Genomic DNA, 25,739 nt, shown 5'->3' on the forward strand with positions numbered 1-25,739 from the left:
ACCTCCCTCAAAGCAGCTCTAACTGAAGAATTCTGCTGTACCAGACCTATAGGAGCAATGGGCTCCTACAGAACTGCAGCATCTGCACACAGTGGGCCTTCAATATATGTCAACTTGTTTGCTTTTTAAATGATGGAATCTGAAAGGCCCCATGAACGAAGAAGATGAACTGGGTAATAACTACTGTGAAAGAAATGTGACAAAAAACAATACTAACAGGAACGGATCAGAACCCCCACTCACCCTCCCCCCCCCAAAAAAACCGCTGTAATTCCATGGTGGAAACTATAAAAGAATTGAAACACGTCCAGAAGTAGAAGTCGGGATAACTGAAACAATAGAGCAAAGAGAGAGGTGCTGTCGGGGCTAAAGTAAGACATCAAACCAGAAATGCAGACAAAGAAGACAATCAGAGGTACAAATAACCCTTTTGGAAATGAGAGCCAGTGTCACAGCCCTAGAGTAGGTGAGAGGAAGAAAAACAGGGTGAGGCACACGATGAGGGAAACATCAGCAAAGAAACAATACAAGAAAAATTTCGAGAGGTGAACAAAACAGCTCAGCCTAGAAGTAAAGAACGCATGCTGTGCCTTTCAAGTTTAACTCCGAGAGAAAGAAATCAGCATTTGCTAGTTACAATTTGGAATGATAAATGATCTGGCAAGCTGAAGGGAGATCTGTTCTTTTGAAATTAGATAAGAATGACAAGAGGACCGACATCACAAAGAGTTAAGACGAGATGAATCTCAGGAACAAATGTGCCATCAAACCACACCTGAGTGCCCTAACCACATGGTTAGCTGTGCTAACCCAAGTAAGATGCACTCTGAGTAGTAGAAAACAGACTCATTAAAAAGCGGGGGGGAATTTGTACACAATTATACTTAAAAAGAGAGAGGGAATGTCTGGCTTTTTACAAAAATATGAAAGACAAAATCTGATATAACAAGACATTGGAATTAGAATGGACCAGTTGAAAAAGAAAGAGTAAGTGATCTGACAAAATTCAGCCACTCCTAAGATTTAACCTACACTCTAATAATTCCCAAATCCTGCTCCAGCCAAGACTTCTCTGCTGAGTTGTGGGTCTGAATATTCCACTGCCACCTGGACACATCCATGCAAATGTCCCTCCACACCACAACCCTCCCTTGACCCACCCCACCCCTGGCCAGTGAGCAACTTTAGCCCCCATTCAGTTGCCTGAACTGGAGGTCCTTTTCCACGCTCCCCATGCTCAATCCCATCCACTTGTGTTAGTCTGCTGGGCCTGCCATAACAAAAGATCAGACCGGGTGGCTTAACCAACAGAAATGCATTTTCTCCCAATTCTGGAGGCCAGAAGCCCAAGATCAAGGTTCTGGCTGATTGGGTCTCTGGTAAGAGCTCTCTTCCTGGCTTTGCAGTCCTCACATGGCCTTTCCTCGATGCATGTATAAAGCCATGGGAGTCTCAGATGTCTTTTTTAAAAAGGACACTAATCCAATTAGATCATGGTCTCACCCTTATGACCTCATTTCACCTTAATTACTTCCTTAGAGGCCCCATCTCAAATACAGCCACACTGGGGGTTAGGGCTATAATATATGCATTTAGTGGGGGGAAGTTCCTTTCACCAGCCATCCCTAGCAGTGACTTTGGGATACTTCTGCACCCCGCCAATAAGGTCTCAACCAAATGCACACACAGGCCTCTGAGGATGCCTGTCCAGCCATGCCTCTCCCTTTGCCTTGGTATTGGAGGTTTAGGGGTAACTCCCCAGAGTTCAGTTAAGACCCTTCCCCAAGGCCAGCAACTGCTTCTCACCCTCACCCCAAGGGACTTCCAGCAACACAACCTAGTCTCAGGTCTGCATGACATCTGACCGTGACAATCAGCTACAGGGCTGTGTGACTTTACGTACGTTTCTAAACATCTCTGGCCTTGAACTTTGTTGACAGTACCTGGCCCCTGCATTACCTTGTGGATAAATAAATCAACCTTCTAGGTGCCAGGCCCTTTGCACACATTATTTCTGGACCTATGAAGTCAGAAAGAAAGTAGAAACTGGCGTGCCTGGGTGGCTCAGTCGTTAAGCATCTGCCTTCGGCTCAGTTCATGATCCCAGGGTCCTGGAATCGAGCCCCGCATCAGACTCTCTGCTAGGCAGGAAGCCTGCTTCTCCCTCTCCCACTCCCCCTGCTTGTGTTCCCACTCTTGCTGTCTCTCTGTCAAATAAATAAATAAAATCTTAAAAAAAAAAAAAAGAAAGTAGAAACAGGCTTGGAGAGATGCCCTGCCTGAGGCCACTACTTACTGGTTTACGGAGCAGGTCCATCCAACTCCACAGCTGGTTCTGCTGAGTGGGCTGTGTCTCAGGGGAGGTAGAGGCATCCAGGAACCTGGACCAAGCATCCAGGGACATGGTGTCACTTAGAGCTGCACGTCCATCAGAGGTCACCCCAGGTGCTGGTCTGCGGTCTCTGGGCCTGTGGGCTTGAGGCTCCTGGTGGACAAGCAGGCAGGCGTGTGCTCAGGACCACTGCTGGATCCATAGACACTGCCTTGCTGTGCTGGGTAAACAGCCCACTTTCCACACCCGCCCCCCAGGCCCGCCCTGCCCTACCGTCTATTTAAGCAAGAGGCCTCGATTCCACTCGGCCCAGGCACCACCCGGCCCAGGCACCACCAGCTTCCGGAGCTAGGAGAGCAGCCCTGCAGGCCTCGCTCACTCGGGGATGAAAGGTCCTTCTGTTTCACCATTTCCTACGGGTGCGTTTTGAATGATGATGCTGAGCTGGGTTGTAGCGGGAACTGATTTTGCCGGCCTATGAGTGTATTGAGATGTGTAGCAGGCCCGAGGGAGGCTCTGATTGAATTTTTCCCATTTCTAATCCCTGACTTGATGTGATCTTATTTTCAAAGAGGGAGAAAGCCTGTAGTTTGTGTAAGGACAGAAGAGAGCATATTTCAAAACAATGTCTGGCTGAGAATATCAATGATCTGATGAGTTTTTCTTTTGAGGGAAAAAAAAAGTCCTGTAATTTCAAGGTTGTAGAGATCCCATTTCCTCTCGGGAACCCCTCCCTAAATAGTCAGTTCCTGTCATTTAATTCTATTTTTTAAAAAATGTGCAGAGAATTTTTTAGAAGAGTTTGGTGGGGGAGAGAGGTTGTGAGGTTGTGAAGCTGGAGGGGGACGGTTTGGGGAAGGTCTGAGGACAAAGGGCCTCCATGAGAAACTTCTCATTGAGAGAAGTTCACTCCAGGCTGGTGGGGCCTGAGAGTCACAAAGGCTCGGATGGCTCAGGAGAGGTCTGCCTCCTTCATATCCACTTCTAAATGTTTGTCAGCCTGTGTGCTAGGGTCAGTTCAGCCCACGAAGAGGGTGAAGGACAGAGGTGCCTGCAGGTCATCAGCCTACCGAGGGTGAAGAGGTAGACATCCCAGGTACGGGGGACAGGACCTCCCCTGGAAGCCACAACAGCAGACCCCCTCTGACCTCCTGGCAGGTTGGACTCCCCAGGCTATGGGTGGGGAAGGATGCCTATCACGTGGTTAACTCAGAGGAAAGAAGTTAGGGTGTCCACGTGGAAAAAGGATCCCCAGGGGAACACAGATCCTAGGGACTGTGGCTTCCTTCTTCCCACCCTAATGTGGCAACATCAAGTACCCATGCTCATTTGGTCCTGGTCACAGCTGCGCAAGACACTGGAGTGACCCCCTGCATGAGAGGGAAGGGGGCAACTGAGGCTCAGATGGATAGCAGACCCAGGGCTCGAACACGGGTCTCCCTGGAGCTTCTCTATGGGGATTCCTAAGCAAGAGAGAGCCAGTTGTTTGCCAAGTGAAGAAACATCTTTGGCTTGTGGACCGAGGGCCTGGAACTTAAATTTCAGATTCCTCTGAAACACAGTTTAAGTGATTTGCAAAATAAGTGCATATAAATGATGGGAACTGGTCCAGAGGAGAGCGCTGGAGAGTAACCGTTGCCTCCACATGTGACGGTAGTGAAGAGGTTTCTGGCAGTAGGACTGGCTTGAAAAGGTGGAAGGCCAAGGAGCACTGCACAGAGCCCGGGCGGGGGGGGGGGGGGGGTTGGACTTCTGGGGCCTGAGGCCAGGAGGCCGGGCCTCGAGCCAAGGGTAAGGCTGGAGGACGCCTGGGTGGCTCAGTCGTTAAGCGTCTGCTTTCGGCTCAGGTCATAATCCCAGAGTTCTGGGATCGAGTCCCACATCCGGCTCCCTGCTCAGCAGGAAGCCTGCTTCTCCCACTCCCCCTGCTTGTGTTTCCTCTCTGTCAAATAAACAAATAAAAACTTAAAAAAAAAAAGGATAAGGCGGTAAAGTTGAGAGCGGGACTTGAGCCTGGAAGGCTGGACTAAAGAGCCCAAGGAGCGCCTGAAGCCAGGGGGCGGGGCCAGAGAGCTGCGCCGGTCCGGGGGCCAGGGGGCGGAGCCAGATTGTCCCGGGAGAGGTCAATACTGGAGGCCAGGGGCCGGGTTAGAAGGGGAAGGCAGGGCCAGAGAGCCAGACCCAGCCTACCAACCCCACTGCGGGGGGCGTGCCTGGCGCTGCTGAGGTCCGTACTGAGCCAGCAAGGGATGCAGGGAGCCGGTAGCATCGTGTCCAAGGCCTCGGCTCACGCGAATGTCCTCCCTACCATCCCCTAAGTAGACCCCGCTGAGGTCACGAAGTGTCTCTGCTGAGCGTCCCCTAGGCAGCCTACCTTCACCTTTATCTGTTGTGAAAGCCCCCTATTTCTTTCTCTCAATGCGGCTTCCTCCTCCCCCCTTCCCCGACCCCAGTCCGGGTGGCCGCGGTCCATCTTCTATGACCTGGGTTCAGCTCTCTCCCACCCCCACGTATCTTGGCGAGGCTGAGATCACACAAAGCTCCTGGGGGAAAGCTCTAATTGTTCTAGCTTCGCCTATCAGATCAAACCCAGGCAGGCCCTGAGGCTGGAGCTCTGAATTCGCCTCTCTCCGCCCCACACCTCACACAACCTCAGCCTGGCCCGGGTCCAGCTGTCCATGTGGAGCTCTCATCCCTCCCACCCGTCAGGCGGAGACCTCCCCACCTGTCAACCCTCCTACCCCCACCCCCCCCCCCCCCCCCCCCCCGGGCCTGTGCAGGTTTGTCGCACAAACCTCTGCCCCCACCCCCCTGGCTGCACTTCCTCCGTCCGCGGGGACAGCCGGGTCCACACCCTCTCCTTGGCGACGTGGAGGGTGTGGCGCAGGTGGGGTCCCTTGGTCTTTGTACCTGGCTCACCTGTTCTGGGCTGCTGGGTGGCTGTAGGTTGAGTTCTGGACACCTCTGTGAACCGCTCATGTCCTTTCAGGTCCTGACTGCGGTGGCGCCCCCTCTTCAGACGGAGATCAAGAGGGTCCCAGCGGCCCCTCCTCAGGTAAGACAGGGGCTTCTGGAGGGGGAGTGCCGCTCCAGGCCTCCCCTCATAGGCGAATTATTCGTATTTTATATGAAGAGAGGCTCTGTGAAATTGTTTAAGAATAGGTTCTGCTGTTTGGTTAAAAAGTTTGGAAACAGCTCTGGGGGTGTCTGTGCCTACCTGGAACTCCCTCTGGTGGAGAGCAAGGCCCGGGGGGGGTGTCTCCCCCACCCAAATCTTTGGAGAAAATACAAACTCTTCAATGCATAGGGAAGACTTGAGGCAGCACTTCATGAAAATGAAGGAATACAATTTAACTATCTTGGGAAATGTAACCAGCTATCATTACCCACTAAACTGTTAAAAAAAATTTTTTTTTAATCGCTTAAAACCCAGAGCTGGCAAGGATGCTATGAAACAAGCACTGTCAAACAACTAGTGGAAAGCAATTTGGGCAGGGGGGTTGCTGACACTTGTTGGTCATCAGGGGTTCCTATTACCTGCCTACTATGTGCCCGACACAGCTAGAGTCAGGTGATGGGATAAGACCCTGAGTGCTTGCAGGGGAATGCGGGCCTCGGAGTTAGAGCACGAAACCTGCATTCTCTGGGACTGGAGGTGGGGGGCGGGGGGGGGGGGTGAGCAGCTCCGAGGCTGCTGGGGCCAACAACAAGAGCAGGGTCCCAGGTCTGCAGAGACAATCCATAAGGCCACCTATGACCCTTGCTTCCTTTGCTTTGAGGAATGGAATTTGTCACCATTGCTCAGCCTCCTCTCTCAGTTCTGCTTCTAGCTTAGTAAATCTGAAGCTGTTGGGGGGGGGGCTGGTCCCCCTTCTGGTGTGCAGACTGCAGCCATGGGCAATAAATGCACAGAAACCACCAGCTGTTGAGAGAAATGACCTGTTTCAGCCATGTTGAAGGTCCTCCCGTTATCTCTGGGGCCACAGAGTAGGGGACTGGCTGGGGCTTGGTGAAGAGATGTCACTGTGACTTTTGAACCCTGAGCCCCCTGCTGAGGCCTCATCCCAGCACACAGGTGAGGGCTATGAGGGAACAGCCCAGCAAAGGCAGGGAGGCCTAGAAGGGTGTGGTGGGGAACTGCACAAGGGGCCCTGGGACTTCAGAAGTAGGGGGCGATGCAGAGCGATCCTGGAGATCAGGATGCTGGGCCTAGTGTGCCCTTCCCTGCCAGGTGCTTGGGCATCCTCCTGGGGTCAGCAGGGACCACTGAAGAGTTTAACAGGGGAGTAGTATGGTCTACTATGTAGTTTTAAAAGATCCCAGTAGCTACCATGTGGACCAGACGAGGGGAGGCCAGGTGCTGGGAGACAGGTGGTGGCTGGGCAGTGTCTAGCTGGGACAGGGCGGTGCCTGAGCTGGCTGTAACCGTGGGAATGGATAGGAGGCATTAAGGAGGCAGAACCAGGGGCTTGTGGGAAGAGGCAGGGTATGGAGGATGTCCAGAGCCTCAGGAACTACTCATAAGAGTGGGGGTGGGGGCAGTGGACGAAGAAATCAGCTATCAGGAGAGACACCTGAGAACAGGTGACACTGAGGGATCAACCAAGGGAGGAGAGAAGAGGCAGAGGAAGGTCAGGGTGGGCAGGGGAGGAGGGGACAACCAAGGGCTCAGAGAAGAAGCAGCCCCAGGGGCAGGAAGGGAACCAGAAGGATGGTGGCCCCAAGACCAAGGGCAGAGGGCCTCAGGATAGATGAGGATCATGCAACCGAAGCCTCCTGTTGGGCCTGTTTTTAAAGCAAAATCGGGTTGAACTGCATAGACTGTTTTCTCATTGGTGCTGAACTCTGTTCTGGCAATTTTCTGTCCAAAACTTTACCAGAAAGCCTGGTGAGACCCCCTGTCCACCTTCTGTGTAGTGGTGAGGGGGGTGCAGGAAGCCTCAACCTGGGGGGCGCTGCTCAGACCCTCAGCCAGCCAGAGGGTCCCTCCGCCCGCCCAGAGTGCAGGACACAGGCGCGGCCGGCAAGGCTCGGCTCCCCCTGCTCTCAGCAGAAGGATTACTCGAGGCTAGGCTGATCTGTGTGGTGTAGGTGGGAAGCTACTCAGACATTCTAAGCATTTAAGTTAAACAAGCCCAGCTCAAGACAAACTGTCAGTGAATGTGTTGGATCCTCTTTTCAGGCCCATCTTCCACAGCTGCTCCTCCCTGGCGTCTCTTCGCCGGCTTCCTGGGAACTGGTGGGTCATTGTGGTCAGGGCGTAGCCCGCCAGGCAGGACTTCCTGAGCGGCTCTGCCTCCCTCAGGCCTGCTCTCAGCCCTCCTGGACTCTCCGCTTCATCTCCCTCCCTTGCTCACTGCTCACTCCACCCACCACCTACCCCCTTCCTGTCTCCTTGCCTTCCAGGAGGACACCCCCACACTAAAATATACACACCTAGAAAGCAAAGGCTCTGCCCCCAGAAATTCCTGGGACCTTGCTGCAAAATACCCCAAGCAGTCACGGTGCTGCATCTGATTCATAGGAGCTGGATGCCAGGCGCCCCCAGCCTCCTAGCCCTCCCCCCTGGCCAGCCTGGGCATGCACCCCTCAGCCAGCACAACCTGGCAGTGTGTGACCCCCAGCCATTAAGCACAGGCTGTTGCGTCCATCTCAGTCTGCACCACCTCAGTGCACTCTTGACACTCCCTCCTGCACTGTCGCCTGTGGGTCTGGCTTGGTCCCTGGAACCAACACTGTATACCGATCCTTGGCCGAAACTTCCAGTGCACTCACTTCCCCACGTCTGTGGATTTACTTTGCTACTTCTATCACTAGCAGTGGCCCCTTCTCTGAGCAGAAATGGCTTCCACTAAAAACAAAAAGATTCAGGCTCAGCTCCCCGGATGCCTCGTGGCCCTGGGGAGTCAACTGTTCAGTACATACACTGAGGGGATGGTCAGGGGAGCCCCTGACCCTAGTCTGGATTTAGGGCAGAGGAACATCATCATTGCCATTTAAAATGAAGATCTTTCTTGAAGAGAGTCTGGTCTGGGGAGTCAATCAAGCTATATACCTGGGAAACTGAGGGCTGTTGATCAGTAAGGCTTGTTTTTAGTAAATGGATTAAAGAAATCAGAAGCCTGGGGTCCCTGGGTGGCGTAGTCGGTTAAGCATCCTACTCTTGATTTTGATCTCATAGTTGTGAGATCGAGGGCTCTGTGCTCAGCTCGGAGTCTGCTTGGGATTCTCTCTCCCTCTGCCCCTCCCACTCATGCTCTCTCTCTCAAGTAAATGAAAGAAAGAAAGAAAGAAAGAAAAAGAAAGAAAGAAAGAAAGGGAAAGAAAAGAAAGAAATCAGAAGTCTTCCTCTATTGGTCAGGCTGGGATGGGTTATGCTGTGGCTTACAATCAGTTTTTTTCTTGCTCACATGACATGTGGGGAACAGGGTTAGCTGGGGCCCTGCCGCTTGCATCCTCACCTTGGGAACCATGCTGATGGAGCAACCATCATCATGAATACTATAGGTAAATGTGCCAAAGGGAGAACTCTAGAAGGTCTCACACCTGCTGTTAAGGACTCTGGCCCAGCAGTGACACATTATCACTTGCACTCACAGCTAGTGGGTCAGACCAAGCTGGTCACATGATTCTACCCGACCACAAGGGGACCTGGAAGTGCAATCCTGCTTCATGCCTAGAGAGCAGGCTCCAGCCCCTCTGGGGGCCAGAGGAAGTGAGGCGAGGGTCCTATCCTAGGCTTGGAGGCAGAGGTAGAGACAAAAAAGGAAACGTCTACCAGATGTTCACAAAGATAAAGTGTGCTTAGCTTTTAAGTAGTTATCCCTGGATGGAGATGAGTCCCTGTCTATACCGGCATGTCTATACCAGCAATCTGGGGGGACACAGCTTCCATGACCAGCGCCAAGGGTTCTTGTTTCCCTTTTCAGAAGTGCAGGATTTGACAGCCAAGAACAGGTGTAGAGACAGCTACCACTACCGGAGGGGCAGGGGTGAGTGGGAGCCCAGAGCCACAGAAGACCCTTGGAAGGCAAGTTTGGTGGCAGCAGTGGGCGGGAACTTGAGGAACTATAGATCCCCATGATCTCTCCCCCACTGGCCTTTGCTGGGGACAAATGACTCATTCACCACCTTATGCAAATGAAGCTCCCCATCTCACTCCCAGGGGAAGCAGGCTCCAGCAGTGCTCTCTAAGTTATACACTCTGGAGCAGGCTCTGAAATCCCACGGGCAGGTCAGAGTCCTCCGGAAGCAAGCAGTCCTTGGTTTAGCCTGAGGGGGGGTCTCTTCTCTCAGGGGGGAGCGAGTTCTTGCTGGTTCTCTCAGAGCCAAGGGCTCAGGCGGTATGGTGTGCAAGGGAGGACACGAGGAGAGCCTCCGAGAGGGCCCAGGACAAGGGTGAATGAGATCCAGCCCCTGTCCAGAAGGCCCTGCCCTCAGGCCCAGCTGCCCAGGGCTGCGGGGAGGCTCGGTGAGATGCTGACGCCTGATCTTATTTACTCACTCACACTGGTTTGCTTTTTAATCTCTGCATAAATTCTCCTCCAGGACTCGGTTTGTTAAATGTTCTTTGCACAGAAAACTTGAGACTGAAATGTGAAATGATTCCCTCCAGAAGAATTTTAGCAAGTCTGTTCTGTTTTAGGAAGGTTTGTTGTCTTCATCTGTGTTCTCTGGGGCCTTGAAATGCCTACACACCGCTCAGTCGGCCAATCCATTCCAGGAGGAAATGCTGTACTTGAAATGCAGCTGAACACTGGGTCTGCAGAAATCCTACCATTTGTGTGGACTTGTATTTAAAGTTCTACTCCCACAGAAAGTATGTTTTCATTTCTTCTTAAGCAAAGGATGTTCTGAGCCTTGTTCAGCTCATGAACCATTAACATCAGCTGGGAAGCAGGGACTTTGCGGGGACAGCAGCCTTCGTAGCAGAGCCCGAGAAAAGTGAGATCCCTCCTGGTCTCCATCCCCGGGGGAGGGCAGGCACCACAGAGCTTGCTTGAGGCAGGTGACATGACCTGCTGGGGAGTGCCAGGACCCCCTGCTCAGACGCGCGTGTGAGGACCAGCTCAGGCATAGACCTCAGCACGTGGGCAGGCTCAGAGCACTTGGGGCAGGAGGCCTATGCTGGGCTAGCTGCTCGGTGGTGGGCCCACGGCCTCCCGATTTGGACCTTGCTTAAGGACATCAAAGCCACTTCTTTGGTAGTTCCAACTGCCTGCTCCAGTCCTGCCTGGGCACTGCCCTCAGTGCCCAAAAGGAGGAGACACTGGAACAGAGTGATCTTAGATCCGATTTGCATCATGGAGGCAGCCCTCCCCCCAGTCTCCTCCTATCCTGGGCTCAGCGTCCATGAGAGCACAGGACTGGCAGGAGCCCTGTGGGCTTCAGCTTCCAGCGGACTCAGGCAAACAGATATGGCTGCAGGCGGGTTCTTGAATGTAATACAGGGTATGTGGGAATGAGAGACGCCACCACTCAGGATGGCTCAGGTGGGGATTTAGGTTCCAGACGCCATCCAGCCTTGTCCTCAATGGCCCCCTTTCTGGTCACCAGTGGATGATTCTGGAATGGCAGACGGGAGAGGGGAGGGTGGCCAGATCTTCAAACTCAGTTCCATCCTGTGATGGAGCCCATGGTCTCCGGGCAACTGTCCCCTGTCACTGCAGCACAAGGTCTTACGCCCAGGAGGACTGTCGTTTTAACTATTAAATTGATTCGAGCGCTCCTGGCACATACACCTCCAATGTGGCTTGAGATTTGCTTTCCAGTCATGCAAGAATCCGCTTCATCTGGGCTTTCTGAGTTCTGACGTGGAAATGCCGAGGCTGGCTGATTGAAGGAGTGCTACAGAGCTACTTGCAGCCTGTTCCTATTCTCAGAAACCACATGACGCATTAATAGCTCCCATGGAAAGTGTCTCTTTGAAATTTTTATGGCCCCTTTGCCTGCATCTGGTTTCTGCAGAAGCCTATGACTTGGGCTTACAAGCAGCCCCCAGCAGACAGTCCTGCCCGGAGATGGAGGACCCTGCCACCCCTGCACCATCCTCACCCCTTGTTTGGGAGAGCGGGGCACCCTCCTTGTCACGTAACCAACCACACAAGGAGCAAACTTTGAGGGCTCCAGCTGTGTCTTGAGGGTCCTCTGCAGCAAGGAAATTATACAGTCATAATAGTGACAAAGATATTACTAGAGATGTGGCGGGTGCCCTGCTAAGTGTTGTGCATACCCTGAGATTGTGTGTGTGTGTGAGAGAGAGAGAGAGAGAGAGAGAGACAGAGATTTGTATGCATAACAGACTAGCAAACTACAGCGCATTGAAGCAGCTTGTCCAATATCCAGCAGGAGGACCCAGACCTGGCACATCTGACACCAAGTTTTTGCTAGCTCCTGAGGGATGCTCAAATCATGTGGGCACACACCTCAGGCACAGGGCCTTCAAGGACTCAGGAGAAAGGCCCCCTGTGCCCAGTGGGCAGGCCAGGGGCGAAGTTCGCCCAGGAGACAAACTGTTAAGAATGGAGTTTTAGAAAGATCGGGTCACTGGTATATATTAGTTAGGATCCCTTTGGTGGCAAGTGACAGAAATGCAACTTTGACCAGAGCAAAGAAAAGCGTAATTTGCTAACTCACGAATGAGAAAATCTGGGGGTTGTGCTGTCTTCAGGCACAGGGAAACTGGAGCTCAAAGTGCCACCAGGACTCTCTCCTTCCAGCCCTAAGGTCTGTTTTCCTCTGAAATAGATTCACTCTCAAGGAAGGCTCCAGAAGCTTCAGGCTCTTGATGCTTCCAGCTCAGAGAAAATACAGGCCTCTTTCCTGAGGGGTCCAGTAAGAGCACCAGTGAGAGCTAGCTTGGGTCTTATGACCATTCACCTTGGGGTCAGGGGGCTGTGGTGTCAGTTGACCTAGTGTGGCTCACTGCCCTCCCCTTGGAGGAGGGGGGCAGCAGGCTAGGACCTGGGCCTGTGCTGGTGCCGGAGACTCCATCAGGCGCTCCCAGGCTGCTGGTGGGGGCCCAATGTACAGAGAGCCAGGTGCCTGATTAGAGGGACAGCTGGGGGGCATGCAGAGCAGGAAGGGTATGGGAGGGATGGCGGAGTTGGGGAGGGCCTCAGAGAGAAGGGGGCAGGTGCTTTGGATCTGGAAGGGTCAGTGGGCATTCACCTGGCACGCCTAGGTCACTGGGAGTTGCCGCCATGGCACACGTGTTCATGCCAGACCCCAGACCCCATTTCTGTGGCTTTCAGGGATTAGCCTGGGTTTGTCTGACCTGTATCACCTAGAAAGGCATCCTCTTCAGTCTTTCTTTTTGTCCTCCCAGTGATGGAGGGAGTTGACTCCAAGTTTCAGCAGCTCAGAGCTCCCTGTTGCTATGCCAACCCCCAGGGCGGCAGGCATCCAGGCAGAAATGGGCCTGCCCAATCTCGGCGCCGCTGGTGGATGTGAGCACATTCCGGTAATTGGATTGGAGCAATCCTTTCAGTCTTTCCTGCAGAAACCTGGGGCTTGGACCAGTGCCTGTGTAGACATGAGCCTGTGGACACAAAGAGGATGGGAGGAGGTCCCTCTACTCCAGGATTCCCAGCCCTGCTGCTGGGATGAGAGAGGGCTCGGCAGGCATGAGGACCAGAGGGAAGGGCTATGATGGAGGGACAGGTCCCATCCTGCCCCCAACCTGGGGCAACTCCCAACCCTCCTCAACTTCCCCAAAGTTCTCCAAAGTTCAGAGATCCCTCCAGATGGTTCAGGCTTCCTTGGGGCCAGCGCTTGCCTGGGCCAGCAGAACTAGGCTGGCTTGCTTGCTTTCCCACTGCAGGAGAAATTCAAATTCAAAATCAGCATTCACCTAGAACCCTTTGTGATCCTCTGTGCAGCAGGTCTGTGGTATACCAGCATGCCTGCCAGGTCCATCTCCCAGGTGGCTGTCCTGGGGCCAGGGTCACTTGGTATCCAGTAGTAGAGGGCCTGTCCATTGCCGCTTACCCAAGGAGGCTGCTGGGGACCTCCCCGCCATCTTCAACACCAAATAGGACAGGCCTGGCCAGGCCCTATTCCTGCGATGCCCTCCCCAAGGGACAGCAGATCAGCCAGTCCCCCAGCCCTTAGGGAGGTGTATGGGGAGGAGGTTTGGCTTAGCTCAGGCCTCGGAGCCGTCCAAGTCTCCCCTTCTGGTGCTGTCGTGGCTGCAGGTCAGGTCCCCACAGATACCAATAACCCACAGGAGCAACTCTGGTGTGAAGCTTCTGTCTGTCAACACCCCATACCTGCCCAGAAGTCACTGGCCCGTGACCTCCCAGGCCAGCCTGTGACCACCTCTTCTCCCATCTGGACTTACGGTTGTCTGGCCCCCAAACCTCCCGGGCCAGATCCCCCCCGGCCGGACCAGCCTGCGAACCGATCTGCCCCCTCTGTCTGTCATGGCTCTGCAGCCCAGGCTCCTGGTCACGGTCAGGCCCAGTCCAGTCCTCACTGTAGGGGAAGGAACACATTAGTGAAGGCCGGCAGCTCCAGCCTGAACGGTGTGGATGGGTCTCTGAGGATCTGAAGGTCCCGCAGGTCAGTGAGGAGCCTAGAGGGTTGGTGGGTGGGCTCCGGCTGCCCCCAGCACCGTGCACAGAACCAGCTTGTCCCCTCTTCAAAATCCACCGAATCCACAGGTCAGGGTGTGAGCAGCCAGGACACACAGGAATCAACCTCAGCTGAGGCGTGGTCAGGGAGGTCCTACAAGGAAGAGGAGGGGAGGTAGGGAAGGATAAAGCCTCACGATTAGCCCTGGAAGGCTGGTATTGCTACCCCCATGTCAGAGATAACGAGATAGGCTCAGCAAGCCCGTCCCTGAGCCCAAGCTGAGCAGTGAGCGGTGCAGCGAGGAGTGAGGCGGCAACCTGAGGTTGACTCCCAGGAGCCTTCCCTTGGGGCACTGGGTAGCCCCCCATACTGATCCTAGGGCTCAGGAGTTACCACGAGGACCTGAGGGTGTCTGGGACGCAAGCTCAGCTCTGGAAACCATGGCCTTGGGGCAGGGGAGGAGGATCGGGTATCCTGAGCAACCAGGAAGCCCCACACCAGGACTTACAATGGGGAGAAACCCAGGAGTAATTGTTCCTTTAAAATAGGAAACTGAAAGCGCAATCCAGCGTAGAGGCTTGAGTGACTACCGCTCAGCACATATGTCACCCTCATCAGAGATGCCCATGGTGGGCTTGGCTTGATAAAGAAGCTAGCTCCAGGACAGGAAAGCAGAGCGCTGGGGCATGGAGGGGTGGGGGAAGGCATTCCTTGGCGGAGGCAGAGTGGGCCGGGCCACCCACTATGTCCTGCCCCGCCAAGGGGGTGGAGGCGAGACAAAGGCCTAGGGGTGCAGACTGGGCACCTGTGCTACATCCCGCTCTGCCACACACACACACACACACACACACACACACACACACACACACACACACACACACACACACCCCACCGCCACGACTTGCCAAGAAGTTCCCAGCCTCTGGTGTTCAGTTCCCACTCCCCTCTTTCATGGGGAAAGTGTAGATCAGACTAATTAATGTGTTGTTGTTTGTTTACCCTCCTTTTATTTCACTGAGACAAAATAATTAACCACAGAGCTTTAGAAACTGGCTCCATCAGTAGCAAACCCTTTTGTGTCAACTGCGTTAGCAGCCCCTGGGCACAGATACAGGGACTGCCTGCGGAGCGGGTGGGCAGCACCCAAAGGCCCCTTCTGCCCCGGGTGCGGAGGGGTGGTGAGCAGGGGAGGAGGCTGGACGGGGCACCCAGGTAGCCATGAAGAGCTGGGAGGCTCAGAGCTGCCCCATCTCGGCGGAATGTGGTGGGCCCCCTGGGCTGCCAGCCGCCAGCCACCTCAAACCCACTGATGCCTGAATGGAGACCAAATACATTCCTGTGACCAGCCCAGGGGAGGCAGAAAGAACAAGGCCTGGCTGCTCACTGCTGCTACAGGCGGGGCTGGGGAGGAACTTGCCCAGAAGGGTTTCTGGGGCCCCAACATAAGTGAGGTGGACACAGGGCAGCTGAAGAGGGTACCGGGCCCTACTAAAAGCTCTGTCCCAGCTGGTGGCAGATGCCCACCCTGCCCAGCCAGTGTTAGGGATGAGCCACAGGGGAGAACAGAAGGTTTGGGAATTTTTCTCAGGAGCCCTTGGATGAAGCGAGGCTGCATCCACCTCTGAGGTGCTAGGGGCCCTTCCAGGGTGGGGTTGGGGAAGGAAAAGGGGGCAGGAGCACAGAGGGCCCTTAGACAGAGACTGGGAGACCGGACTTTCTCCTCCAAGACAACAGGACCGCCGAAGGGAGGATGTAATCAGATTGTTTAGGAGGCTCTTCTGACCTCCGTGCACACTGTGGCCTGAGACAGAGGACAGGGGGACAGTGATGGGGTGGGGCGGCCACTCAGCTGAAGATGGTGTTGGCTGGGCTGGTGACCTTGGGCCACAGAGAAGAGGAGGAAAGAGCTAAGAAGACCTGGGAGTGGGCCCCCCTCCATGCACTTAGGGGTGACATCTGGGTGTGCCCAAAAGTCTGGCCTAGACCCCTACCCCCAGCACCTTGGTGCCCAATGCAGTGGCTGCTGGAGGCTTGGGAAACACCATCCCACCTTCCCCACCTGCAGGGATGGGACCTGCCTCCTCCTGTAGGTCCAGTTGGTGCAGGCGGCTCTGTGCCCTCTCCTGCAGCTCTCACTCCAGCCAGGCTGCTGTGTGCATGCATGCTGGGCCAAAGGCAGCCAAACCCACCAGCTCAGAGGGGGGCAGCCAACTTCGGGTTACCCTCAAATGAAACTGCTGGGATTTTAAAGAAAGAATAAGTACGTCTGGCAGATGGCAGGCATGGGAAGACTGGACAGCCATAGCCCCTCTAAGTACTGAGTCATGAGTTCTGGGCCACAGAGGTGATTGAGCTCTGCTGGGGTATTAAAAATCACGTGCACAGAGGGTCAGCAGGCGTGCAACAAACCCTCCAATTTCAGCCACTGTCAGTGTAAAATTGGTCTCAGGGCCTCAGTTCACAGGACCTCTGAATCAGCAGACCCCAAAGTAAAAGCCATGGAGGTTAGGGCACCCCCCACACAGAGCCTGGCCTTCGGAGCCCAGGACTCAGGCTGGGTTTGGAGGTGGTGAAGGCCACTGTCCGGTCTGGGACTCCAGGGCAGGATGTCAGGAGTCTCCTCCCATCCTCTGAAATAGCTTCCCCACCCCTGCCCCAGCGGGAAGGCTGGCCCTCTGCCCTCACCAACATCCTTGACAGTGAGCCTCATTGCCTGCACCTGAGTGAGAGGCTTTGCAACTACAGCACCAGACAAAGCCACGTGGTCCAGCTGCCCACAGGCGGATGGCATGCTTTTCCCAGATTAAACCAAGGCGCAGTGCAGAGCTGTCTGCAAAGGAACTGTTTCCCATGGCTCCTGGCCAGACAGCTGTGGTCTGAGTAGACACACCTGCTTCCCCAAACTGTAACCTTCTGGTGTTTCCTTCAAAGCGATTTCCCCTGAAGAAAGTAAAATCCTTGTGAAATGTATTCTCCAGAACCAGACACAGACACCAGCTAAAGTTCATCTTTAGACATTAAGCCCTGGTCTGGGACAAGCACCTCGTCCCCACTAAATCAGCCCTGGAGATGTGGCCATGGGAGTACCCTTAGGTGACAGGTGCATCCGGGAAATCCTCCCTTCCCCCCCGCCCCCCTCCACACACACCTTAGGCTTGGGGGCAGTGCAGATTGACCTCCATTCACCCACCTATTTCCTGAGCTCCTGCTGGTGCGGCCCCAGGACCCACCATGCCCTTGATGCAGCCCCTTCTTCCAGGAAGCTCCCAGTCTGCTGGGGAGGTGGCCGTGTTCCATGAGCTTTTATGACCTAGAATTGCAGAGCGCAGGCCATGCACAATGGGGACAGGAGCCCCCAGTGGAGGTACCTACGCCAGCTGACAAAAGGCGGCAAAAAGGCCTCTCTGAGGAGGTGATTTCTGAGCTGAGTCTAGAAGAAAAGGGGTGAGCTAGGTGAGGGGCAGGGCACGGATAGGAAAACACATCCCACTGAGTGGGAACTGGGCACAAGGGAGATGGGGCTGCAGACACGGCCGACCTGGCTAGGAGACAAGATGCCTAAAAAGGGCCCAGAGAGGCTTCCGTGGGTTTGGGGTATCTGAGGGATGGTCAGACCGGACAGAATCCCTCAAGCCACTGAATGGAAGATGGCCTGATGGAGACTCAGCCAAGAAAGCGGGTGAAGCATGATGCAGTCATGGACCAGCCCAGGGGCTCCAGGGGTGGGGCGGATGCAATGTGGGGACTGGCAGAGGCACAACCCGGATGGCACCCAGGTCCTGGCTGCAGTGACCAGGGAGGCAGGAGGAAGACAGGCAGTGGGGCCAGGATGGATGGAACATGGGCACAGACTCCCGTGGCACCAGGGCAGAGGCTAGACTGGGTCGGGGAGACGATGACCAGGAAGTGAACCCACCAACAGTTCGGGTAATGAAGACTTGAGATGATGCTTATACCAGCTTCACCACAGAATGATCTCCCACAGGTCCCTGAAGGCTGGGCCAACACTCCAGACTCTTGTCTTTGTTGATTCTACATTCAGCGCAGTAACTGCAGCTAGGGGCCTCTGCTAGGCAGGGCCCTAAGGCCTGGTCTGAGGCTCACGCCCTCGGGGGGCCGGGGGGACTCATTCCTCCAGCTGTGGGCCTCAGCTGGGCCCCAGGGCTGCATCTCAGGCTTAGGGGAGAAGCTCGGGCCAGATCCTCACAGCCCCAGGACGCTTCTCCAAAAGTCACAGGGACCATCATTCCGGAAGTTGGTAAGGCAGGGAGGGGCAGTGCCAGGATCCTGGCCAGTCAGGGATTTCTGGTGGGGGTCAGCAGGGGTGGGAGTGCAAGGGCGGGCTGATGCTGCAGGATCAGCACAGTGAGAGCCCGGTTGTGGGTAGGGCCCTCCTGTAAGGGGTCCTCCTGCCAGCCACACTGCCCTGCACCCCAGGACTCTTTGACCCCATTTCTCTGCTGTGTGCTCCCTCTCTGTTCTGACCTGAAGGACACTCAGTGACAAGCGGGTATGTCTGAGGCTCCTCTGAATCAGGGTCACCCCTTGCCCGTTCCAGGCACACCCCTGGCTCCTAATGGGCTTCTGGCTGCTCCAGGCCAGCATCAGGCCCAGGCATCCTCCAGGGTCCCCAGCCTGCCTCCCAAATGCCCACAAAGCTAGGCCCCTCCAAAATCCGAGGTCCGTTTTTGAGCAGTTAGGTTACAAGATCAAGATGGACAGCTAGACGTGGTCACGTCACCAAGCTGTTTACTTCAAGAAAACCAAACACACACAGGCAAACAGAATACTCCTGTTTTCTGACGGAGGAAGCAGGAACAGCGTGAGGGAGAGAGTGGCCCCAGCCTCCAACCAGCTCCCCTAAAGGCTGAGTAAAGCCCCCTTATTTTCTGTCTTACAGGTTCTCCTGCAGGCCCTGGTGGCCCAGTATGGCCCCCTGAGGTGAACCATGACTGGCTGGCCAACACTCACCACTGACCACCTGGAGACGCAGCTCACCAGGAGGTGACCCCTCCTCCACCTGCTCCCCCCCCCCACCCCTCGCAGGAAAGTGCCCGCGCTGCCACGGACACCATGTAGTAGGGCCGGCCGCGGCGCCCAGTGAGCTGCGATGGTTTTGTACACGGCCCCCTTTCCCAATAGCTGTCTGTCCGCCCTGCACGCTGTGTCCTGGGCTCTCCTCTTCCCATGCTACTGGCTGGCGGACCGGCTCGTGGCCTCCTTCATCCCCACCACCTATGAGAAGCGCCAGCGGGCGGACGACCCGTGCTACCTCCAGCTACTCTGCACCGTGCTCTTCACGCCCGTCTACCTGGCCCTCCTAGTTGCCTCGCTGCCCTTCGCCTTTGTCGGGTTCCTCCTCTGGTCCCCACTGCAGTCCGCCCGCCGACCCTACGTCTACTCCCGGCTGGAGGACAAGGGCCCGGCCGGTGGGGCGGCCCTGCTCAGTGAATGGAAGGGTACGGGTCCTGGCAAAAGCTTCTGCTTTGCCACTGCCAACCTCTGCCTCCTCCCGGACTCGCTGGCCAGGCTCAACAATGTTTTCAACACCCAAGCACGGGCCAAAGAGATCGGGCAGAGAATCCGCAACGGCGCCAGTCGGCCCCAGATCAAAATCTACATTGATTCGCCCACCAACACCTCCATCAGTGCGGCCAGCTTCAGCAGCCTGGTGTCACCACAGGGCAGCGATGGCGTGGCCCGGGCTGTCCCTGGGAGCATTAAGAGGACGGCCTCTGTGGAATACAAGGGTGACGAGGCTGCCAACGGCCCGGCCTCTGGGGAGGCGGCCGAGGGCGGTAGCCTGGAGGACGCCTGCATCGTGCGCATCGGAGGCGGAGGCGAGGAGGGGGGCCGGCCCCCCGAAGCCGATGACACCGCCACTGGGGCCCAAGCCAGGAATGGGGCTGGCGGGGCCCCACAGGGCCAGACGCCCAACCACAGTCAACAGGACGGGGACTCGGGGAGCCTGGGCAGCCCGGGCAGCCCCTCAGCCTCCAGGGAGTCCCTGGTGAAGGTGCGGGCCGCAGTGGACAGCGGCGGCAGCGGGGAGCCGGGCGCCACCAACAGCAAGCTCCCCTACAAGGCCTCCGGGGCGAAGAAGACAGCCGCACGCAAGAGGCGGCACCCGGACGAGGCCTTTGACCACGAGGTGTCCGCTTTCTTCCCCGCCAACCTGGACTTCCTGTGTCTGCAGGAGGTGTTTGACAAGCGGGCAGCCGCCAAGTTGAAAGACCAGCTGCATGGCTACTTCGAGTACATTCTGTACGACGTCGGGGTCTACGGCTGCCAAGGCTGCTGCAGTTTCAAGTGTCTCAACAGCGGCCTCTTCTTTGCCAGCCGCTACCCCATCATGGACGTGGCCTATCACTGTTACCCCAACGGGCGGCGCTCCGACGGCCTGGCCTCCAAAGGAGCGCTGTTTCTCAAGGTAGGAGGCCGTGGCCCTGTCCCGGGGCACAGGTCAGCCTGTGGTAGAGCCACGGGGCGGGGGCGGGGGGGGCGCGGGTAGCTGCAACCAGGAGGTCCTTACACTCTGGGAGGGCTGGGGGCAGGCAAGGCCTTTCGTGGAGCTGAACCGGTGGGCGCCCAGCTCGGGGACAGGGGCTGAGGGTCCAGGCTCAGACAGGCCTGGCTGAGGACAGGGTGCTCTTGGGCAAGTTCCTCAGCTCTCTGAGCCATTATCTCCTCATTTGTAAAGTGGGGGCAGCCTGGTGTCCACTCATAGGGCAGGAAGTGAGCTTGAGGACTGGGGGGTCCTTGCGGTGCCGGCGGTCAGGGTGGCAGTGATAAAGGGAGGAGGAGGAGGAGGCAGGGGGCCCCTGTCCACAAAGGGGCCAACGCCCACTCGCTTAGGCCCACAGCTTCACAGGCCGGATGCGCCCTCCCTCCCGGCGGTCACGCAGCTGCCGTGCCAGGCACTCTGCCCACCAGCCCAAGGCTTTGCTCCCGTAGCCACTAATTAAAGGGAATCATAATTATTTCTGCTAATTTGGATGCAATTGCAGGAGTTTTTAGACCATGGTAATTTGGTCATTACCCATTATCTTCTACTGAGTCTGACAACACACCGAGTGTTGACTTTTTGTTCCCTACGCAAAAGCCACTCTCAGCGTTTCCAGGGTTTGGGGAAGAAACATTTGGCCAGTTGACACAGGACCCAGATCCCACTCCAGAGTGCTCACTGGTTCCTGTGTGGCTCTGCAGGCCCAGAGTTGGGGGTCCTTGACTCTCCTCTCGCAGCCTGAGATGCTAAAACTGAGTGAGCTCCTCTTACCTCCCCATTTTGGCATATGGTTCATCAATGTTCTGTTCCTCGGATATATTTTTGTCTCAGCAGCTGGAGTGACTTTCTGGGGGAAGGAAGGGATGTGTTGTCAAGCTCAGGAGGAGACTGAACCCTCTCCCTCCCACCCACTCTACCACAGATGGTTCAGAGGCTGGGGACCCCCTTGGCCCTGCCCCCAGCCCACACCCTCATCTCCCTCCTTGGTCTGGCACCCCAACCACCATGCCCACCAGGGTCACAACAGTCTCTTGGGACGGTCTCTCTGCTGCGGACATTCTTCTCACCTTTCTGGCCATTCCTTCCAGGCCCCTGGTCCCCTGCCCAGCCTTTAACTGCTGATGCTCCCTCGGCTCCTTAGCCTAAAACCGCTCTGCAGATATGCTTAATTTGGTCCACACCAACAAGTTTCCTGTGTTGGCCAACATTTAAAAATCAAGATATTCCATATAAAATCCTGTCTGCAACTTCCCTCCCACCTCGCAGATCTGACAGCACCTGGCGGGCCTCCTGCCTCCTGCCCAGCTCTCAGCCCTAGCTGAGGGGTTGGCAGCCCCCACAGCAGGGCGACCCAACCCCACGTGGGTAGTCCTCTTCATTTCCACGTGGTCACCATGCCAGCCCCACTCACCCACCTGGGGAGGTCGCTGCACAGACTCCACGTGCACACCTGTTTGAGGGCTCTCGAGTTTGTCCCAGCCCCCATCTCTTCCCCCGGGCCCCCAGCTCCATGTCCGGCTGCCTCCTGGACACAGTCCCCTTTCACTGATCATCTGCCCATCTCCATCAGCCAGTTTCCACCATGCCCACCTTGACTCCTCCCTGTGCCCTGAGCCTCTGCATCCAGGCTCCTCATTTCACTTTCCAAATACATCTGGGTCCACCCCCCCAAGCCCCAGCTGCACTATCATGGCCCAGGCTGCCATTCCTCCACATCTGCCTGTGTTTGGGGCTGTCCTTCCCCTCCCAACCCCATCCCCCTCCCACCCCAGGTCTGACTCCTGTTGCCCTCTTCCTGCTGCCTCAGGAAGAAGCCCAGCCTTCAGCTGGGCCCCTCCACCTGCCCTGGGCTCTGTTCCGGCACCCCACTCCCCCGGGGGGCCTCCGTACCCAGCTCCCCTTGCCCTGGCCCCGCCCTGGCTTGGCCACACCGCCTCTGTGGAGCTTCCACAGCCAGCTGTCCCTCTGTGGGACCCTCAGCCTGGTCCCCAGCCATCTTGCTCTCTGTCTCTCCAGTCAGACAGAAATGAGAATGGGCCATTTGAGCCCCGTGCACAGCAGACCCAGCTCATCTGTTGGTGAGAGCGGGCCTGTTTCTCCTGCCTGGAGGAGTGAAATAAATGAGGATTCGGGAGACAGGCCAGGGGCTAGGCCCTGGCTGCAGGTGGAGGTCAGTGCTCCCTCCATCTGCATCCCTCCTCTCCCCATGACGCATCTATGCCTGAGGAAAAGGTGCTTTCCTGCTACTGTGCACCCTGAGGAGGAAGGGACCGGAATCGCTCCTGCTCACGTCGAGGAGAGCCTGATTTTGGGCCCCTTCCCTGTGGACAGTCTCTGCCCACCAGGACTAAGAGGCACAGCCTCTCGGTGTGATTGTTTTTGCAAGAGAAACACAAACCTTTGCCACTCCTGAGGACTCAAGCCAGAGCAGAATCAATCAGTCCAAGCACGTAGGGAAGCGGATCCTGGCAGCTCACGGGGCTCACAGGGCTGACGGGGCTGACAGAGAGCAGGGAAGTCATGGGAGCAGCCAAGTTGCGCTGAGGGACGGGCAGCAGGGGCTGTTTTCTGGGAGGGTGGGGGGGAGGGCTGAGTGGTACCTCCACTGTCCCTGCCCCAGTGTCAGCACAGGCAGATGACACCAAGTGCCCAGTGAGTGAGGGGCTGACACACTAAGACCGTCGAATAGGTGAAAAGCCTGCCAGGTCACCAGGAGTTGAGAAAGCAGTGGAGAGTAGGGTGAGGAGCTGGGCTTGGGGCAGCAAACATCTGATGTGAACCGGCCTCAGCCGACAGAGCCTCGTGACCCCAAGCCAATTCTTGTATAATTTTAGTATAACCTGTATAACCCTCCGACCTGTTGTAAGGCTCTAGCAAGGCAGTGTCCATGAAATACCAAGCACTAGTGCTCAGTTTATTATTATTCAGGGGGAACAGACCCACTGCCCCAGGAATACAGGGAGCAAGAGCGCCACCGTGTGGCCTTTGGGGGCACTGTGATTTTAAAACCGTGTTGTGTTTTTGCAACAGAGCACATCAATGGTATGTGATTTCCCGAGACATTGCAGGGGTGGCGGTACTGAAAGGCCGAGATTTGGGTCTGGATTGTGGGCAAGAAGTGAGTGGTGAACATGGGACTTTATAAGCAGCCCCCAAACCAGGCTGTACTGCCCATTTTCAAGTCACCAGATGTTCATCTCTCTGGGCGCTGGGAAAGGAGAGATGTACATCCATCCAGACTGGGAAAGGAGACGAAGAGCTATAGAAAGCTAAGAACACTTAATGATGTGAAAACCCAGATGGAGGAGAATAATGCCTACCTGACTTTGGCAGCAACAAGAAAGGGAAGCCTCCCAAGGCTGTCAGAGTGGAGGGCCCGTGATGTGGCAGCGGTGGCAAGTCCAGGCCACTCTTAGCTGGGGGATGGGCAGGGTCATGTTCAGCAGATATATGTCCCCCAGACACGAACTGGCCTCTACACTCACCTTCCCTGGACGGTTCCCAGGCTCCAGGATCTCATCATCATAGAAAACCCATTCTGGAGCAGATTAAAGAAGTTCGGGGAAGACTGCTGAGGTTCAGGTTGGAGGAAAGCCCAGAGGGAAAGAGACCTCTGGGGAAAGGCATCCACAGATGATCCAAAGGAGCATGCCTGGCGGGGGAGGGGCAACGTCCCCCTCTGGCCTCCAGCAGCTGGGCCGTGGCCAGAGGGCCTGGGAGAGCTGCAGGCTGGGCAGCATCACTTACCTCCACGACCACAGCCCTGACAAGGGCTCAGGCCTGCAGCACGGTCACCACGGAGGGCTGTTTTGGGTTGTCTGTGATGTGACACCAGCCTGTGGAGAGAGCTCACCAGGATCATCTGCACTTGGGCAGGGAGTCTCAGAGGAGCCCCCAGACCCATTCCACCCCCTGGGGACTCCCCTAGTGAGCAGGAGGCAAAGGCTGAGGTCTGGGGAGAGTGCAGCATGAAGGCCTGCAGAGGCTGCTGTGGAGGAAGGAGGCCTGGGCTCTGGGCAGAGGCCAGGGGACACCTGAGGTCAGCCCATGACACAGGTGCCATGGAGACACAGGCCACAGCTGTCATCCCACATCAGGGAACCAACAGGAACCACTGCCAAAAAGCAGATGAAGTGGCTTCTCCTGAGCCACAGGGGCAGAGGCTGGGGAGACAGAGTCATCTCCGTGCTGGGAAGGGTGTCAGGCTCTGTGGCTCCGCTACTCCCAGAGGGGAGTCTGACTTGGACTTCGGAGGGACGGGCTGCAGGGTGGGATCAGGTCTAGGCTGTGACTAAGGGAAGGGGGAAAGAGCCATCACAGGAGTGGACAAGGAACTGAAGGGCTGGCACATGAGGGTCATTCACATGGACACTCTGGGCACCAGGACAGGGAAGAAATGAGTGGGGATTTCTGCATTTTTCTTCCTATAAAGCCTTGCATGAATTACTAGTGGCGCTTACCATGCCAGAGGCTGGTATTTCTTGATACATCTGCCTCCCACACTGGACCAGAAGCTCCTAGAAGCATGACATGTGCTGTATCTACCTGGGCCCAAGTCAAGCCAGGAGCTGACAGAGATGGGCTTGTACTCAGAGCAATGAAGACTTCATCAATACCTCACCTCCTCCCCAACAGGTGCAGGTGGGAAGCACACCTCAGGACCAAAGAATTGTCGGGTACATCTCCTGCACGCACCTGCATGCCCTGCCAGGTAGGGTCTGGTGGCCCGGGCCTTCCAGGGGGTGGGCAGTCCCCCCCGCCGCGGGCTAGGGCTGGCACCGGGGCCTGACTGGGGTCTGACTGCAGCTCTGCCATCTGATCTCTCTGGTTCTGCCCCACAGAGGACAGTGCCATCCGGTGTGAGCAGCTGGACCTGCTTCAGGACTGGCTGGCTGATTTCCGAAAATCTACCTCCTCGTCCAGCACAGCCAACCCCGAGGAGCTGGTGGCGTTTGATGTCATCTGCGGAGATTTTAACTTTGACAACTGCTCCTCAGGTGAGGTGGTGGTCCTGCCCAGTCAGGTCGGCTGCTGGGGCGGGTATGGGCTCCAGGCACGGCTGGAAAGGCTTGGGTTCTGCAGCTTGAAGAACTTCCTGCTCCTTGTGAGCATGTGGGTGAGAGCAAGACTAGGATTTCTCTGCCCCCTAGAAATCCTAAAATGAGAAAAGCCCACGCTCTGCCTAGAAAGCTCAGAGGCCTCCTTACTGGAGACAAAGAGATGCCCTAAAAATGAACCTCTGACAAAGAAGCCTCGGGGCCTCTGAAACTCAGACTATGCGCGAGTCAGCTAACACTACCCACCAAGTCCTCAGTCATCTCTTGCTTT

General features: G+C 56.1%; 1 protein-coding gene across 4 annotated transcripts in view; it reads left to right on the plus strand.

Annotated features, from left to right (window-relative positions):
* Window positions 1–25,739, plus strand: part of SMPD3 (sphingomyelin phosphodiesterase 3) — an 82,119-nt gene that overhangs the window by 49,264 nt on the left and 7,116 nt on the right. Inside the window, exons 1-5 of one of the 4 annotated variants that reach the window (XM_027618861.2) lie at window positions 2,733–2,751; window positions 5,322–5,387; window positions 18,807–20,336; window positions 25,047–25,122; window positions 25,253–25,408. In XM_027618861.2, coding sequence (XP_027474662.1) covers window positions 19,017–20,336; window positions 25,047–25,122; window positions 25,253–25,408 — 1,552 coding nt within the window. In that variant the 5' untranslated portion in view covers window positions 2,733–2,751; window positions 5,322–5,387; window positions 18,807–19,016. Of the gene's footprint in view, window positions 1–2,732; window positions 2,752–4,488; window positions 4,560–5,090; window positions 5,220–5,321; window positions 5,388–18,806; window positions 20,337–25,046; window positions 25,123–25,252; window positions 25,409–25,739 lie in introns of those variants that run through there. The other 3 variants (XM_027618862.2, XM_027618858.2, XM_027618857.2) reach the window with 3 other exon arrangements.

This window comes from Zalophus californianus, chromosome 17, assembly GCF_009762305.2.
Source record: "Zalophus californianus isolate mZalCal1 chromosome 17, mZalCal1.pri.v2, whole genome shotgun sequence".
Classification (NCBI taxonomy): domain Eukaryota; kingdom Metazoa; phylum Chordata; class Mammalia; order Carnivora; family Otariidae; genus Zalophus; species Zalophus californianus.